At 44.8% G+C, this 14,525-nt stretch overlaps 1 protein-coding gene across 2 annotated transcripts in view; it reads left to right on the forward strand.

Moving 5' to 3' along the window:
- The first annotated feature begins 301 nt into the window (after positions 1-301).
- HSD17B7 (hydroxysteroid 17-beta dehydrogenase 7) overlaps positions 302-14,525 on the forward strand; it is a 26,724-nt gene continuing 12,500 nt past the window's right edge. Inside the window, exons 1-5 of one of the 2 annotated variants that reach the window (XM_006142248.3) lie at positions 302-443; positions 3,076-3,279; positions 5,285-5,377; positions 7,751-7,865; positions 12,324-12,518. In XM_006142248.3, the coding sequence (XP_006142310.1) occupies positions 409-443; positions 3,076-3,279; positions 5,285-5,377; positions 7,751-7,865; positions 12,324-12,518 (642 nt within the window). In that variant the 5' untranslated portion in view covers positions 302-408. Of the gene's footprint in view, positions 444-3,075; positions 3,280-5,284; positions 5,378-7,750; positions 7,866-12,323; positions 12,519-14,525 lie in introns of those variants that run through there. The other variant, XM_014583610.2, reaches the window with a different exon arrangement.

A 14,525-nucleotide genomic window follows, 5' to 3' on the forward strand; every position in this document is an offset into this window, starting at 1 on the left:
CTCAGGTCAGGTGCCCTGGTTGGTGTAAAACCCAGTCGTTCCTGATAAAGTTCCAATCAGAGGCGTCAGAGCCTTAGAGCCTGACACCAACGCTCGGCTCCGGGAACGCCCCTCCAGCCTCCAGGCCAGGGCCCGCGGAACCGCCCATAGCGGGGCGTGGACAGCCGGGATTGGTTCGGAGCCCTGCGTCACGAGGCTCCGCCCCTCGGCCTACCTCACCTCACCCAGACTCGGGCGCGGCGAGCGGATGGCGAACTGCGATTGGACGCCCAGCACGGTGCTAGTGACGTAAGAGAGGCGGGGCCTGGCCGGGCCCTGATTGGTTAGTGTGCTCGAGGATGCCAGTGGGGTCTTCTGGCTCCGACAGCCGGGGCGGGTCTTTTGCTGCTCGACCTGAAGGTGCGCGAAATGCGGAAAGTGGTTTTGATCACCGGGGCGAGCAGGTGAGGCTCCCTTCTGGATTCCGGAGGTGGCACGGATCAGGGGTCTGAGGGAGCAGGAGTTTACAGTCCGCTGCGGACCGACCCCGGGAGCTCACGACCAGACCTTGTCCCGGTGGGGACTCGCTGGGACCCGCTCTTCTCTGGGTCTCCTTCCGCACGAGAGAGGGTAGGCCAGCCCCTTGCGGGTTCAGTCACTGTTACTTTGAATTACACGTGACTGTGGAAAGGAAAACCAGAGCGCCAGTAAGGAGCGTCCCCCTGATGACGGTCCTGTGGCTACCTAGGGAAGGGGCTTCCCGGGCGGTCGCCGCCCCTCCGCATCCTCTACCCCCGCTTCCCTGTCTGCCATCAGTGCCTGAGTTTGGCCTCGAACACCGGGCATGTCCTGCAGGCTAGGTGGTTTTATTCTGTGCAAGATTCTCCCCTCAGGCCAGATTTCAACATCTATGAGATTTAGGATGGGAGGCGGTGGGGAAGTGAGGGGAGTTGGGGGGCGATGGCGTGGCGGGGGCTGTGGGTTCTTACTCCATCAGGCCAGGCGCCGTGCACCTGACATAATCTTCAGCCACCAGAGCAAAGTAGCCTTTTCCTGTTCAGGCGTGGTGTGAGTGCAGAATAACCAGCTCCTGGAGATTTCAGGGTTGCTGTGTTGACCCCTCAGCCTCTTCTGTGGCCTGGTTTACGTCTCATGTGCACCTCCGTGAAGAAAATATGGAGGGTGAAACTGACCATTTTCCACCACTTGTTGCATGGAGTTTCGGAGGAATTAAGATGGAAGGTGTGTTAAACGTCATGTAGGATTTGTCCAATTTTAATTATTTAGCTAGCCCGTATTAACCAAGCCACGCACCCTATCTCAAATTTTTTTTAAAAAGTTAGGTTCTCACTTTGCCATGAACCTCCTGCCTTGTCTTCTCTAAGTTGCTGGGATTGCACGGGTGCACCACCACGTCCATCCTTGAGGTTGGACCAGGAATGGAACCCAGGCCCCTTATGATCCCAGCCTATGTGGAACATAGTATCTTAGCAGCGTGAACCACAGTGACCAAGCCAGTAGGGCACCTATATTCATTCAGAGATAGTGAAAGGGAAAGTGAGAAATCACCCCCTGAGGGGATGGCCAGGCTGCAGTCCCTTCTCCATTCTCCTTTTGGGATTTTGGGCATGCTGATGCATGTGCCTGGTGAGCCACTGAGTCTAAGACTTGAATCGTGTAGTTGGCCATGTGCGATCTCTCCACCTAACCACCATACCAACTGCTGGCCTGCCAGTATGTCTTTGAACGGTGTAGCCACCCCTGTTTCCCCTCCCTCCTATCTAATTTTTTTGATTGACAGAGGGTGAAAACACCCCCATTGGGGCACGGTCAGACCACAATCCTTTTACAGTCATTTCTCCTTCCCATTGTGGTTTTAGGCATGTATGTTTTTCAAGCTGCCAGGGCTGGGATTTGAACTGTGGTCAGTCATGTGAGATCTGGCTCCCTTAACTACAAGGCTACAGGCTGTCCTGGTCCCCATCTAATATTCACTTGGTTCCTCCTCCTACTTAATCGCTCTGAGTTCTTTCTCTTTCTGTTGGTTATTATAGTAATTGGAAGGCATTTGTACCTCCTGCCATGTTCCCATTACCACTTCCTGAAAGCCTTAACTATGCCCGTATTGGGGATTTCTGGTGTTCCGTATAGTGGTGATGACCTCACAGGTGCTAGAGCGCTTGCCGTGGAGAGACCTAGACAGTGAGGTGAAACCTGCACCAGGAAATAGCTGGAAGATGCCCTTTTTGACACTTGCTGGTTACGATTGAATCACTTCCATAAGCAGCATAATAGCTACGAAATGAAAACCGCTGGCAGGATCAACTCTATTACTGGCCATGCTGAAAGCCACTCTCATTTCATTCCCACGATGGGAGACACACACACTGGACAGGGTCCTAAGCTGTCTTATGACTGCTAGAGTAGGCAGTTTATCCCTTTATAAATCATTTTTTAATCTTCTGTCTGCCTGGACTCCTCATGAAGGCTCAAGTGAACACAGATACCTTTTTTTTTTCTTTTTGGTTTTAGCCATAGAGTACATGTGCTTGGTGGAGAGAGACAGCAAGAGAGGGAAGGTGAGATACCACCCACCATGGCGCAGGTCGTTCTCTACCCTTCTGGGATTTTGGGTACACAAGATCACAGTAATTTTCACTATGTCTAGGACCCAAACAGTGGTCACCCATAAGGGAATCCAGCGCCTCAACCATCACGTCACTTACTAGTGCCGGACACAGCTTTTCTGTGCTCTGCTCTGCTCTGCTCTGCTCTTCTCTTCTCTTCTTTTTTTTGTTTTTCGGAGAGATTTTTGCTATAGGGCGTGTGTGCTCACTGGAGAGACAGAGCAAGCAAGAAATGCACCCTCCAAGGGGGATGGCCATGCCACCGTCCCTTCTCCATTCTGCTCTTGGGATTTGGGGCATGCACACATATGTTTGGTGTGAATTTTAAGCCACCAGGTTTGAGACTTGAGCCGCAGTGGACTATGTACAGCACTTGCTGGCCCCAGACAGTTTTCTGAAGCAGAAAAAAATGCCTCTGTGGGGCACCGTCTCTATTAACGCACATCCTGTGTCTGAACTCTCCTCTCAGTGGCATCGGCCTTGCCCTCTGCAAGCGGCTGCTGGCGGAGAACGATGAGCTTCACCTGTGCCTGGCCTGCAGGAACACGAGCAAAGCGGAAGCGGTCCGTGCGGCTCTGTTGGCCTCTCACCCCGCCGCGCAGGTCACCACCGTGCAAGTGGATGTCAGCAACCTGCAGTCGGTGATCGGGGCTGCCAAGGAGCTGAAGCAAAGGTATGTCTTTTGCTGATAGATTTTTCTCTCCCGTTTGTGTCACATAATGTTGGCGGAAATAAGGAAGGGTAAGAAAACCAGCGATAAAACAGGTGCTCTGGGAGAAGTAGTTATGCTGAGAAAATCTGTGTAGTGAGTCGTGGTGCCCGTCCTGCTTTTCTTTAGAATAAAGCAGTCATGTCAACCATTTTCTTTTGGGGAGCAGTATGTAGTTTTATGAAGCCAGAGCTTACTTGGGCAGTCTGGTGTAGTTTCTACACTTTGCTAAGCATTTCCTGTCTATTTCCAGCCAAATATAAAATAAGCAAACAGACTGTGATTTGAGTCCCAGACCTGGCGGCTTGCTTTCTTGCCTTTCCTCTCTCTGTCTCTCTTTGTCACTCTGTCCCTCTCTGGTCAAATTAAAATAAATAAATAAATGTATGTTAAAATAATTCTTTTTTTTTTTTTTTGAGAGGTTTTTGCTATAGGGTGCATGCGCTCGCCAGACAGGTAGAGAGAGACAGAGAGACAGAAAGCGAGAAATCACCCCCCGGATGGCCACGCTGCAATCCCCTCTCCTCCATTCTCCTCTCGGGATCTTGGGCATGCACGCACACGCGCCCGGCGTGAGTTTTAAGCCACCGGGTCCAGGGTGCGAACCGCAGTTGGCTACATGGGAGTCCAGCAACATAGCCATTACGCCAACTGCTGGTCCCTTAAAATAATTCTTTGAAAAAATAGACAACAGAAAATATATATGCACACATATATGTGTAGGTGTGTATATATTTGTTGATATTCTTAGATAGGAGTTGCAACTTAGATCATGGAACACCCAACAGTATGTGAACCTGCACCATCTTGGTGACACTCACATGATGACCTGAAGGTAACGTTATCAGCATTGTCAACAGTCAGTTTAGTAATTAGAGCCATTTGACTTCAATTATTTATAGAAGAATCAAGAAGTGTTTGTGATCCCCATTGGGGACCGTGTATGTATTTCAAGGCCCTAGTTGTAGTGTCCCTTACTGTCCTGCTTATACAGAGGACACAGAGAGGGTGGCACCTAGAATTCTAGATTTTTCTGAATGTTCATAGTGTCTGTGAGTATCATGAGAACAGCCTCTGCATGCCTTGAATCTAGTACAGAAGGCGCACACTTTCATTAAGCTTCTGTAGCTAAAAGTAAAACATTTCTTCATGTCAGAATCTCACAGGCTGGACAGATAGCCTGGAGGGATCCTCCCAAGAAGAACCTCCATTTCACTTTCATAATCTCATTGTATTCTCATGAACTTTCTCCATTTTAGGGTACGTAGTACCTGTCTATAAGCATTGAACGGTTTCCCCGTGGATCTTCTGTTTTAGTAGACATCTCAGCATCTAGATTCTGGATTGGTAGGGAAGGTCAGGTGACCATCAGTAGTATAAAAGTGTTACTTGTCAAGAAGGGGAGAAGTGCATTCTAAAACAAAAACTTGTCAGCTTTCTTAGAGCCGAGGAGATTGGGTTAGATAGAGAGTTGGCAGTGCCTAATGGGGAAGACAAACCTGGAAACCTGGAAGGAATTATGTGTCAGAGAAGAATTGACTTTAGTAGCTGCACCATTGTATTTGAAAGCATTGTCCAAAAAAAAAGAATGTGCATATATTTGCTATGGCTACAGAAAAGTTGCTGAGAAAAAATGTTGTACCCCTGATGGGTTATGATTTCCTTTTAGCTTGCTGTGTCCATCTGATTGTTTCAGAAAGTATTTTCTGTCTTTCTCGGGTCTTCTTTATTCTAGTCTGTAGACTATACAATCTTATTTTGGTATATGAGGGGGTCTTCAGATTTCATGGAAAACGTATATGAGAAACCTAATTCTGGATTTCAACCTTTTTATGTTTTTGGTACCAGGGTAAATTCACACTTTAATTTTATTCTCCCACACACTTTTTGTAATCCGCCTGTAGTCTGGTCATCTTGTCCTAGTGTTTTCCTCGCAACTCACGATCTTGTCTTGGTGTGTAACTTGCAGGTTTCAGAGACTGGACTACTTATATCTAAATGCCGGGATCATGCCTAACCCACGGCTGAATGTCAAAGCACTTATCTCTGGCTTCTTTTCAAGGTAACTTCTATTTTCTAGATGAAATGCTTGGGAGAGAGGTGTCCATTTTTCTGCCTCAGTTTCCCCTCAGTATGTTACTGGGGTGATGATAGGTCAGGGGAGTTTGACAAGGATGAAAAGAGAAAGGTGTTGCAACGTGTCCTGAAAAAAAGCTCTCATCTGGTACGGAACGCTGAAGTCATGGTTCTTAGGGATTTTTCAGAAAGTCAAGCTTTAGTCTTCTTGAATGTAACCATTACCAAGAATATTTATTAAACTTTTTTTTAAAATTTAATTTCTTACGTAACAATTAGAAAGAGAAAGACAGATAGACAAGCACCCTCAATGGGGTCTCACGGCATTTCTTTCTCCTCAGCCTTCCCCGTGAGTCAGGATCATGGGCGTGTGCCTGACATGTACAGGTCTACCAGGGAACTGAACCCACAGTCTTTTGTATGTATCTGGCATTGTTTGAGCAGCATGTTGCCCCTATACCATCCAACTGGCCTCAGAAAGAATGTTTCTAAATTCAGCAGAGTTCTCAGAGAGACACCTACACCCAGGAAGGCTACCCAGCAAGCATTTCCTAGTTGTATGCTCTGAGGAGTAGGTTAAGGAAATATAGAAAACAAATGTTTTAGGGATATTCTCTCTCTCTCTCTCTCTCTTTAAATTTTTGCTACAGAGTGTGTGTACAGAGTCAGAGAGGGAATGTGAGAAAGCATGCTCCTGAGAGGGATGTAGTCACTTCCTTCTCCTCCCAGAATTATGGGTATATACACACACACCCAGCATGTTTTTCAACCCACTGAGTCTGGGACTTGAACCACACAGTTGGCCATGTGGGATCCAGCACTCTGTACCATCTGCTGGACCGGGAGATTGTCAGTAATGTTAGTGTATTCCAAACTACTTAATCACACCCTAGAGCAAGAAATAGGTGTCATTTTTCATATACTCACTCGCACATGTTCTTGCTGGGTGCTCTTGGCTACACAGTAGCTTTTGCTTTACTCTTCTTCTATTAAAACATCCATTCCGGGGCTGGCAGGTGGTGCAATGGTTAAGGCGCTGGACTCCCACTTGGTTCAAGTCCCATCCCTGGTGACTTGAAACTCACACTTGGTGCACATGTGTGTGTGCCCCAAATCCCAAGAGGAGTATACAGGAGAAGGGATTGCGGCATGGCCTTCTCCCCTGGATGGGTGATTTCTCTCTTTCCGTCTCTTTGTCTCTTTGTCTGTCCAGTGAACTCATGCACCCTATTGCAAAAATCTCTTTAGAAAAATCCATTCAGAGGTCAGGATACAGTGATGAACTTTTGTAATCCTGGCTACTCAGGAGGCTGATGCAAGAGAATTGTGAGTTCAAGACCAGCCTGGCAACATAGCAAGAATTTTGAAAAAAAGAAAAGAAACCTGGTCTTGACCCTTGATCTACATTCATCTTCCAACAAAGCATGGTATTTGTGTGCTCAGTGCTCGAGGAATTCTCTGTAGAAAAGCAACCTGTTGGCTCAGCCTGGTGGCACAGTTCAGTCAACTGAACTGCAGTGCTTGGGAGCTGGCTGGTTCTGACTGCAGGTTCAGGTTCCTGGGCCGGTACATGCCCAAGAACCTGGTGAACTGGAGGATTCAGGGAAGGGATTGCAGCATGGCGAGACCTTTTTAAGAGTGTTTTTCCCTCTTCTCTCTCTCATGCATATCCACATGCTGTCTGTCATGAATAAAGCGAACAGAGGGAAAAGCTGCTTTGACTTTTTCCAGCAGCTAAAGTTACTCTGTGCAGGGGAAATCTTGTTCCCTTGGCCTAGCTATCATCACCTCAGAACTGTTTACCCGTAACCTGATGAAGAAAGAGAAGAGCACTTTATTTATTTATTTATCTTTTTATTTTTGGAGAGGTTTTTGCTATAGGGTGCGTGCGCTCACCAGAAAGACAGAGAAGGATGGAGAGACAGAAAGTGAGAAATCACCCCCCAGGGGGTATGGGCCATGCTGCAGTCCCTTCTCCTCCAGTCTTCTCTTGGGATCCTGGGCATGCACGCACACGCGCCTGGCGTGAGTTTAAGCCACTGGGTCTGGGACTTGAACTGCACTTGACTACATGGGAGTCCAGTGACATAGCCATTACACCAACTGCTGGTCCCAAGAAGAGCATTTTAAACAGGTTTCTGAGAGACTGGGCTTCCTGTTGCTAGTATGAGCTGTAAGTATGGAAGGACTTCTGTACATGGGCAAAGGAACCATTGTTGCACCTCATTTAATACTCACACTAACCCAGTCTACACCAGGAAGGTATAGTTAGTGTGTCGGGGCTGGGTTGGGGAGTGTCCTCAGTATCTTCAGTAGAAGAAGCTTGAAAAAGTTATACCATTGTCTTCTGCTATTTCAGAAGAGTGATTCATATATTCTCCACAGCTGAAGGACTACTGACCCAGGAGGACAAGGTCACTGCTGATGGACTCCAGGAGGTGTTTGAAACCAATGTCTTTGGCCACTTCATCCTGGTAAGAAGACGATGAGCTTCATAGGCCAACACTTAGAGCTGGGATCCTAAAGGCATGGGCGGATACATCGTGGTGTTTTCTTATGCTCATTTCTCCATGGTAGCAGTAAATCTTTGAGTATTTAAAGACTGTGATCACTGTACTCTTTATAGTATTTTGGTTTTGATTTTAACCTTTTTTAAGAAAACATTGCTAGATGGTACAGGCAATGAGAGAGAAAGAAATAGAAAGCAAGAAATCATCCTCCACAGGGGATAGTCATGCCATAATCCTTTCTCCTTTATGTCTCTCTCTTTTTGGGATTTTGGGCACACATGCTTACATGCCCAGTGTGTTTCTCAAGCCACTGTGTGTGGGACTCACACTGCACAGTAGGCCACGTGAGATCTAGCCACCTTAATCACCACGTCACTGGCTGGCCCTGTGGTATTTTTCAAAATGCATTTATTTTTTCTAGGAATGGAAAGAGAGAGGGACAGATAAAGAAAGGGAGAGAAGCTCCCTAACAGGGTCTTCATGCCTTGATCCATCCCCTGCCTCAGCCGGCTTCAGATTACAGACACACATGTATTCTTTGTACTCAGGAGGGTCTCTGAACACAAACCTAGAACCTTTCCATGTGGGTCAGCCTTGCAGAGCGTCACGTTTTCCCATTCTGCCACTGCCCAGCCCACTGCTCTTGAAAAATGTCGCCCCTCTAAGACAGCCTAGTGGTATGTTGTTTTTCCTTTTGGTATCAACTCTTGGGAGTGGAGGGAAAGTGGAGAAACAAACACACAGGCACCTTCAGAGACATGCGCAGAACTGAGAAAGGGGTGCCAGTTCTATTCCAAGTAGTCTTTGAAAAGAAGTTTTGCATGGGAGAGCGTGTGGGTGGAGGCAAGCTACTGGCTAACAGTTATCCATGGCTAATCTTCCATTGTTTTGATTTCTGATTCTGTAAGCATCACACGTGTGTGTTCTAGCTCCAGGCATATGTGTAAAGTTCATCAGGACAGGTAACTTCTCTAGCATGTTCTGTCTTAAGAGCAGTGTCACAGGACAACTTTAAATATCTGGAATAGTTAATGCCCTGGCTGGCCTCCTAGCCCTTTTTTATATCCACTATCATGTTTCTTTACCTTGGGCCTCGTTTCCCTCAAAATTAGACCTTGTAAGTTAGAATGTGGGACATGTGAGGAGCCAGCAGGTGGTATGGTACTGAAGGTGCTGGATCCCACTTGGCCAACCCTAAAAGAAGTGAGGTGACTATTTTGTGCTCTTGTGAGATAGCCTCCAGAATTTTATTATTAAGAAGAAATAACCAGAATGAAGTATGTGTAATATGCTCTCATTTGTATAAACAAACAATATAGTTATATGTTATGTATAAAGGTAAAAACAATATAGTTCTAGAATGATGCAAATGAAGCTGAGAAAACTAGTGGCCTTTGATTAAGTGAAGTTTGAGGTATCAGAGATGAGTGGGAGATTCATGCTTCATCTATATTCTTTCATACTGCCTTTTAAAATATTAAAATTGTCAGATGGTGTGTTCCCTCACCAGAGAGAATGAAAAAGTAAGCATCCCGTCATGGGGAATGGCCACGCCGCAACCCTTTTGTCATTTCTCCCTCCTTTTAGGATTTTAGGCATGCACTCACATGCACCCAGTGTGTTTTTCAAGCTGCTGGGTCTGGGACTCAAACTGTGCAGTTAACCTTGTGAGATCCAGCTGCCTTAACCACTGTGCCATTGGCTAGTCTTAAACTGATTTTTAAAATGATATGTGATGTTGCTATTTCAATGACAAAAGTTAACTAAAATATAAAGTTAGCATAAGATTGAAATCTTATGCAGTCATTTTTATGATTTTTGTCAAGATCCATTATCTAAAATGTCCTATATCTTAAAATTCTCTATTTGTTTTCTGTCTTTTGAATTATTAATTGTCAATGATAGAGGATTAATTCATTCATACAATTTATAGTCTGTTAATTTTTTTAAGTTTATTTCTTTTTCTGAGAGAGAAATAGGCATCCCTAACGGGGCCTTCACACCATGGTCTGCCTCCAGCCTGTGACCCCCCCCTGGATCCCCAGGCGTGCACATATGTGCCCCTGGGCAAGTATGGGATGAGCTGAGGGGGGGTCTCAGGATGTGAATCTGGGACCTTTGCCTGTGTGTCCAGCTTTTCGCAGTGTTGTGTTACTGCTGAACTGCTGTTTTAAATTTTTGATTAGTCTTTTGTTAAAAAAGTTAAATTATTAAGAAAATCAAACATTATGGTAATCCGTTTGGATTGGGGGAGTGGCGGAGGAGAGTCTTGGCTGTAGCTTCAGTTGTCAGCAGTGTCCTGGTTTACCTTTGTATAGCTGACAGATTAGCAGGTGTTTTGGAAACCATTAATCAAATAAAATAATGAAGTATCTAATACTTTCCACGCTCTTCAGAGTAGGTTTAAGATTGCTACAAAGAGGCCAGCAGATGGCATGGTGCTTAAGGTGCTGCATTCCCACATTGCATTCTGCAGTTCAAGTTACGGACCTGCCAGCTTGTAAATCAGGCCATGCACATGTACGTGCATGCCCAAAATCTCAAGAGGAGAAGGGAGGAAGAGGGATTATGGCATGGCTATCCCCCAGGGGAGGGTTTTGTTGCTTTTTCTCTTTCTCTCTTCAGCATGTACATGTGCCTTATGGCAGTCAATCACCTAAAAAAAAAAAAAAAAAAAAAAAAAAAAAAAAAAAACAAACAAACAAACAAACAAAAACACTATTACATCTTTTTTGGAACAGAAACTTATATTCTAGGTTTAAGTGCAAATGCATTAAATGAATGAATCCATCCCCAAATGAATCCATTTGATTATATGTAAAATGGCTAAACTCTTAGAATTGTCACAAAGAGTATGGATAGTTCTGTAAAGCTCCAGGCACAATGCAATATTACTGTTGATGAACTGGTAAATGATTTAATCGCATGTATCTGAAGTTTTTTAATCGCATTTGACTTTTCATTGTAAGCATGAAGCACACCTGGAAGCTTCCTAAGTAGATTTTTCTTTAATAAACAGGTTGTTTTAGAGTCGTTTTAGATGTACAGAATTATTGCAAAGATAGCACAGAGAAAGTTCCTGTGTGCCCTGTGCTTATGTTCCATAGGATTCACATTAATATGGTCCATTTGTCAAAACAGACCAATACTGATCGTTTTTATTGAAGTCCATACTTTGTTCAATTTCTCATTTTTTGCCAGTGTCCTTTATTAGTTCTAGAATCCACTCCAAGAAGTCATGACATATTTGGTTGTCAAGTCTCCTTAGGTTCTTCTCGTGTGACATTTTCGCAGACTTTCTTGGTTTCTGATGTCCTTGACAGCTTTGAGGAGTACGACTCCTTAGAGGTATTAAATGACAGACAGAGTTTTGTAGACTGTCCCTCACTTGAGACTTGTCTGACGCTCTACTTATGGTTAGACTAGAGAATGTGTTTTTGAGGTGAAGACCACCGAGGTAAAATGCCGTTGTCATCATATCACATCCAGGGTACATTCTGCCATTGTGGCTTGTCAGTGTTGACGTTACCCTGACCGCCTGGCCTGAGGTAGAGCTGGTCAGCTTTCTCCATTGTAAAACTACCCTTTTTCTTTCTCCCTTTCCATCCTATACTCTCTGGAAGAAACTCTCTCTGTGTAACCCACACATGGGGTTATAGTCCACCTCCTCAAGGGTGGATTATCTCTAGAAGTTATTTAGAATTTTCCCCCAAAGGAAATTTGTTTATTCTCCTCTGTTTACTTATTTATTTATAATATCTATCTGGAGTCACGGATGTGTGGTTAATACTTTGAAGGTATAAACCCTGCTTTATTTTCTTACTTACATTGTTCAGGTTTTGACCACTGGGAGCGCTTTCAGTTGGCTCCTGTGTCTTTTGACATACTGGTTCTCTTTGTGCTTTCACATTGAATTCCTTCGTACTTTTTGACACTACAGGGTACTTCAGACTCATAGATTTCCAGCCTCAGTCCTAGAATCAGCCATTTCTCCAAACAGAGCTGGTTCTGTTTATTAGAGAATGGTTATTAGAAACCAAGATTGGGGGCTCATTGCTATTGCAATATCAGTTGCTTTTTGGTTATCTCAGCTAGTGGACCAAAGAGAAACATGTGCACGTACTGACGTGTATGTATATTGTACATAGGGATGAATATTTTCATATGTCGCTAGTCTGAATCTGCGTTAATCGAGACATGAGTCAGTATTGATGTCTCTAACTCTACTCACCCCTCCCTTTCCTCTCTGTGATGTCCCAGTTCAACAGTGACATACCTGGCTCCCACCATCCTCCATCCGTGTACTTAATCCTTCCACTTTATTAATAATATACGTGTGAAGCAGCGTCAAAATTGTTATCCTGTGCTCCTTCAGTAGATCTTGATACCTTTTTGCTCTTTTTGTTTTTCCTCTCTGCTCAGATTCGGGAACTGGAAGCTCTCCTCTGTCACAGCGACAGTCCCTCTCAGCTCATCTGGACATCCTCTAAGAATGCAAAGAGATCTAATTTCAGCCTTGAGGACTTCCAGCACAGCAAAGGCCAGGAGCCCTACAGCTCGTCCAAGTATGCCACTGACCTTCTGAGTGTGGCTTTGAACAGGAACTTCAACCAGCAGGTACGTCATGTCTCCGAGATGCAGAGATGGCAGGGCAGTGGTTTCCTTTTCTTTCTCCTTTAAAATTCTTTTTTAATTTTAAAGGTGTGTACACTTGCCAGAAACGTAAAGAGAGGGAAAGTGAGAAATCACTCCCAGGGGGCACAGCCATGCCATAATCTCTTCTCCTCCATTCTCTTTCTTGGGATTTTAGGCATGTATGCATACACGCCTGACATGGTTTTTAGGCTTCCAGTGCTGGGACTCTGACCACAGAATCAGCTACCCGAAGATCCAACACTTTAACCTCTACACCACCTCCTGGCCCATTATTTCTTCTTCTTCTTCTTTCTTTCTTTCTTTCTTTCTTTCTTTCTTTTTTTTTTTTTTAAGTTTCTTTCTTTGTTTTATGAGCGAGGGAAAAGCACTGTCAATAGAATCTCTTGCCACAATCCTGACACCAGGCAGTAGCCAGCCAGGATCATGGGCCCAGGCACTTGCCTCGTCTGTATAGGTTGACCTGGGAGCCGAACCTCAATCTTCCATGTGGTTTCCAGCATTTCAGAGAAATGTGCCACCACAGTACCACCATGACTGAGCCAATTTCTTAGTTAACTACAGTTGATTTTGACTTCCTAGTAACATGCTGGCTTTGATTAGCTATCGTACTTTTAGACTGGTAGCTGGTAGTTATGAAAGTTTTCTTGTAGAGGTAATTGGCTCCTGACCTTTTAGGTATATGCAGGTCATTCGCCAGTTTATAATTCTTCAGGAACTCTTAATTTCTGTTAAAAGAATGACTCTTCTAACAATAACAGTAGCTGAAGTTTAAGTACTTGCTCTCTCTGTCATTTAATTCCTTCCCTGTGACAGTGCAGTAGGCCTGAGTATTCTCATTTTCAGATGAGCACACTGCAGTTTGGAGAGCTTAGGTCATTTACCTGAAGGTCACAACTTGCAAATGGTAGAACTCAGAGTTAAGCCCAAGGATTTCTGCTTCCATAGCTCAAATTTTTTCCCGCTAGACTATGTATGCTGCCTTTTAGTGTTTGCCATATCAGACATCCGTAGAACAGTCAACAGTTACAAGGCTTCTGGATAGTGATGATTTAGGGTGAGACTCCAGAGCTCTGTCTCTGTGAAGACCTGGGTCTATAGGGTGTTTCTGGAGAGGGTAATGCTAGTCAGTCAGACTGGCCCCTGTGGCCCCCAAGGCCTTTTTGTGTGTCTGTTGCTCAGGTTCAAAATCTTAACTGAAAATTTCATCTTTCCCATGTGCATTTTCTTTTGTTTGCTTTGACTTTATTGTATGAGAGTAGGACAGTGAAATTTTTGTTTGTTTTAGGTTTTTACCATAGGCCATTTGTGCTTGCTGGAAAGAGACAAAGAGAGAGAGACAGAGAGATGGAAAGTGAGAAATCACCCACTAGGGAAGATGGCCACGCCACAGTCCCTTCTCCTCCATTTTCCCCTTGAGATTTTGGGCATGTACACATACATAACCAGTATTATTTTCAAGCCATTAGGTCAACAACTCAAACCAAGTAGTTGGCCATGTAGGAGTCCAGCACCTTAACCACCATGCCACCTGACAGCCCAAGGATGGTGAAGTTTAATTGCATTAATATTTATAAAAGACCTACCATATTTAGGGCACTGGGCCAGGCTTAGGAATGAGGAGGAAAATGACATAAAACAATAAATGAGAATCTGTCTTCCCTCAAGGGAGCTTCTTTGATTGTGAGTTACACATAGTAATCTAAACCTTATGTGATGGTCTGGAATTAGTTTATTCCAGAATAGAGACCTTTATCAGATGGACTTCTGTGATTTGGCTCCTAGAATTATGCCAGTAGGATGTGCTATGGTTCAGAAAAAGGTTTACTCTCCCAAAGGTTCCTGTTCTAGTCCCCAGTGTAATGGCTTTGGGAGGTGGGGCCTCATGGGAGAGCACCATTTCATTGGCTGTGGGTATGGGAGGGACAAACAGGGAGCAGAGTAGCTGTCCTCCCTGTCTTTTTTTTTTTT

Source organism: Tupaia chinensis, unplaced genomic scaffold (assembly GCF_000334495.1).
Source record: "Tupaia chinensis unplaced genomic scaffold, TupChi_1.0 Scaffold000070_1, whole genome shotgun sequence".
Lineage (NCBI taxonomy): Eukaryota > Metazoa > Chordata > Mammalia > Scandentia > Tupaiidae > Tupaia > Tupaia belangeri.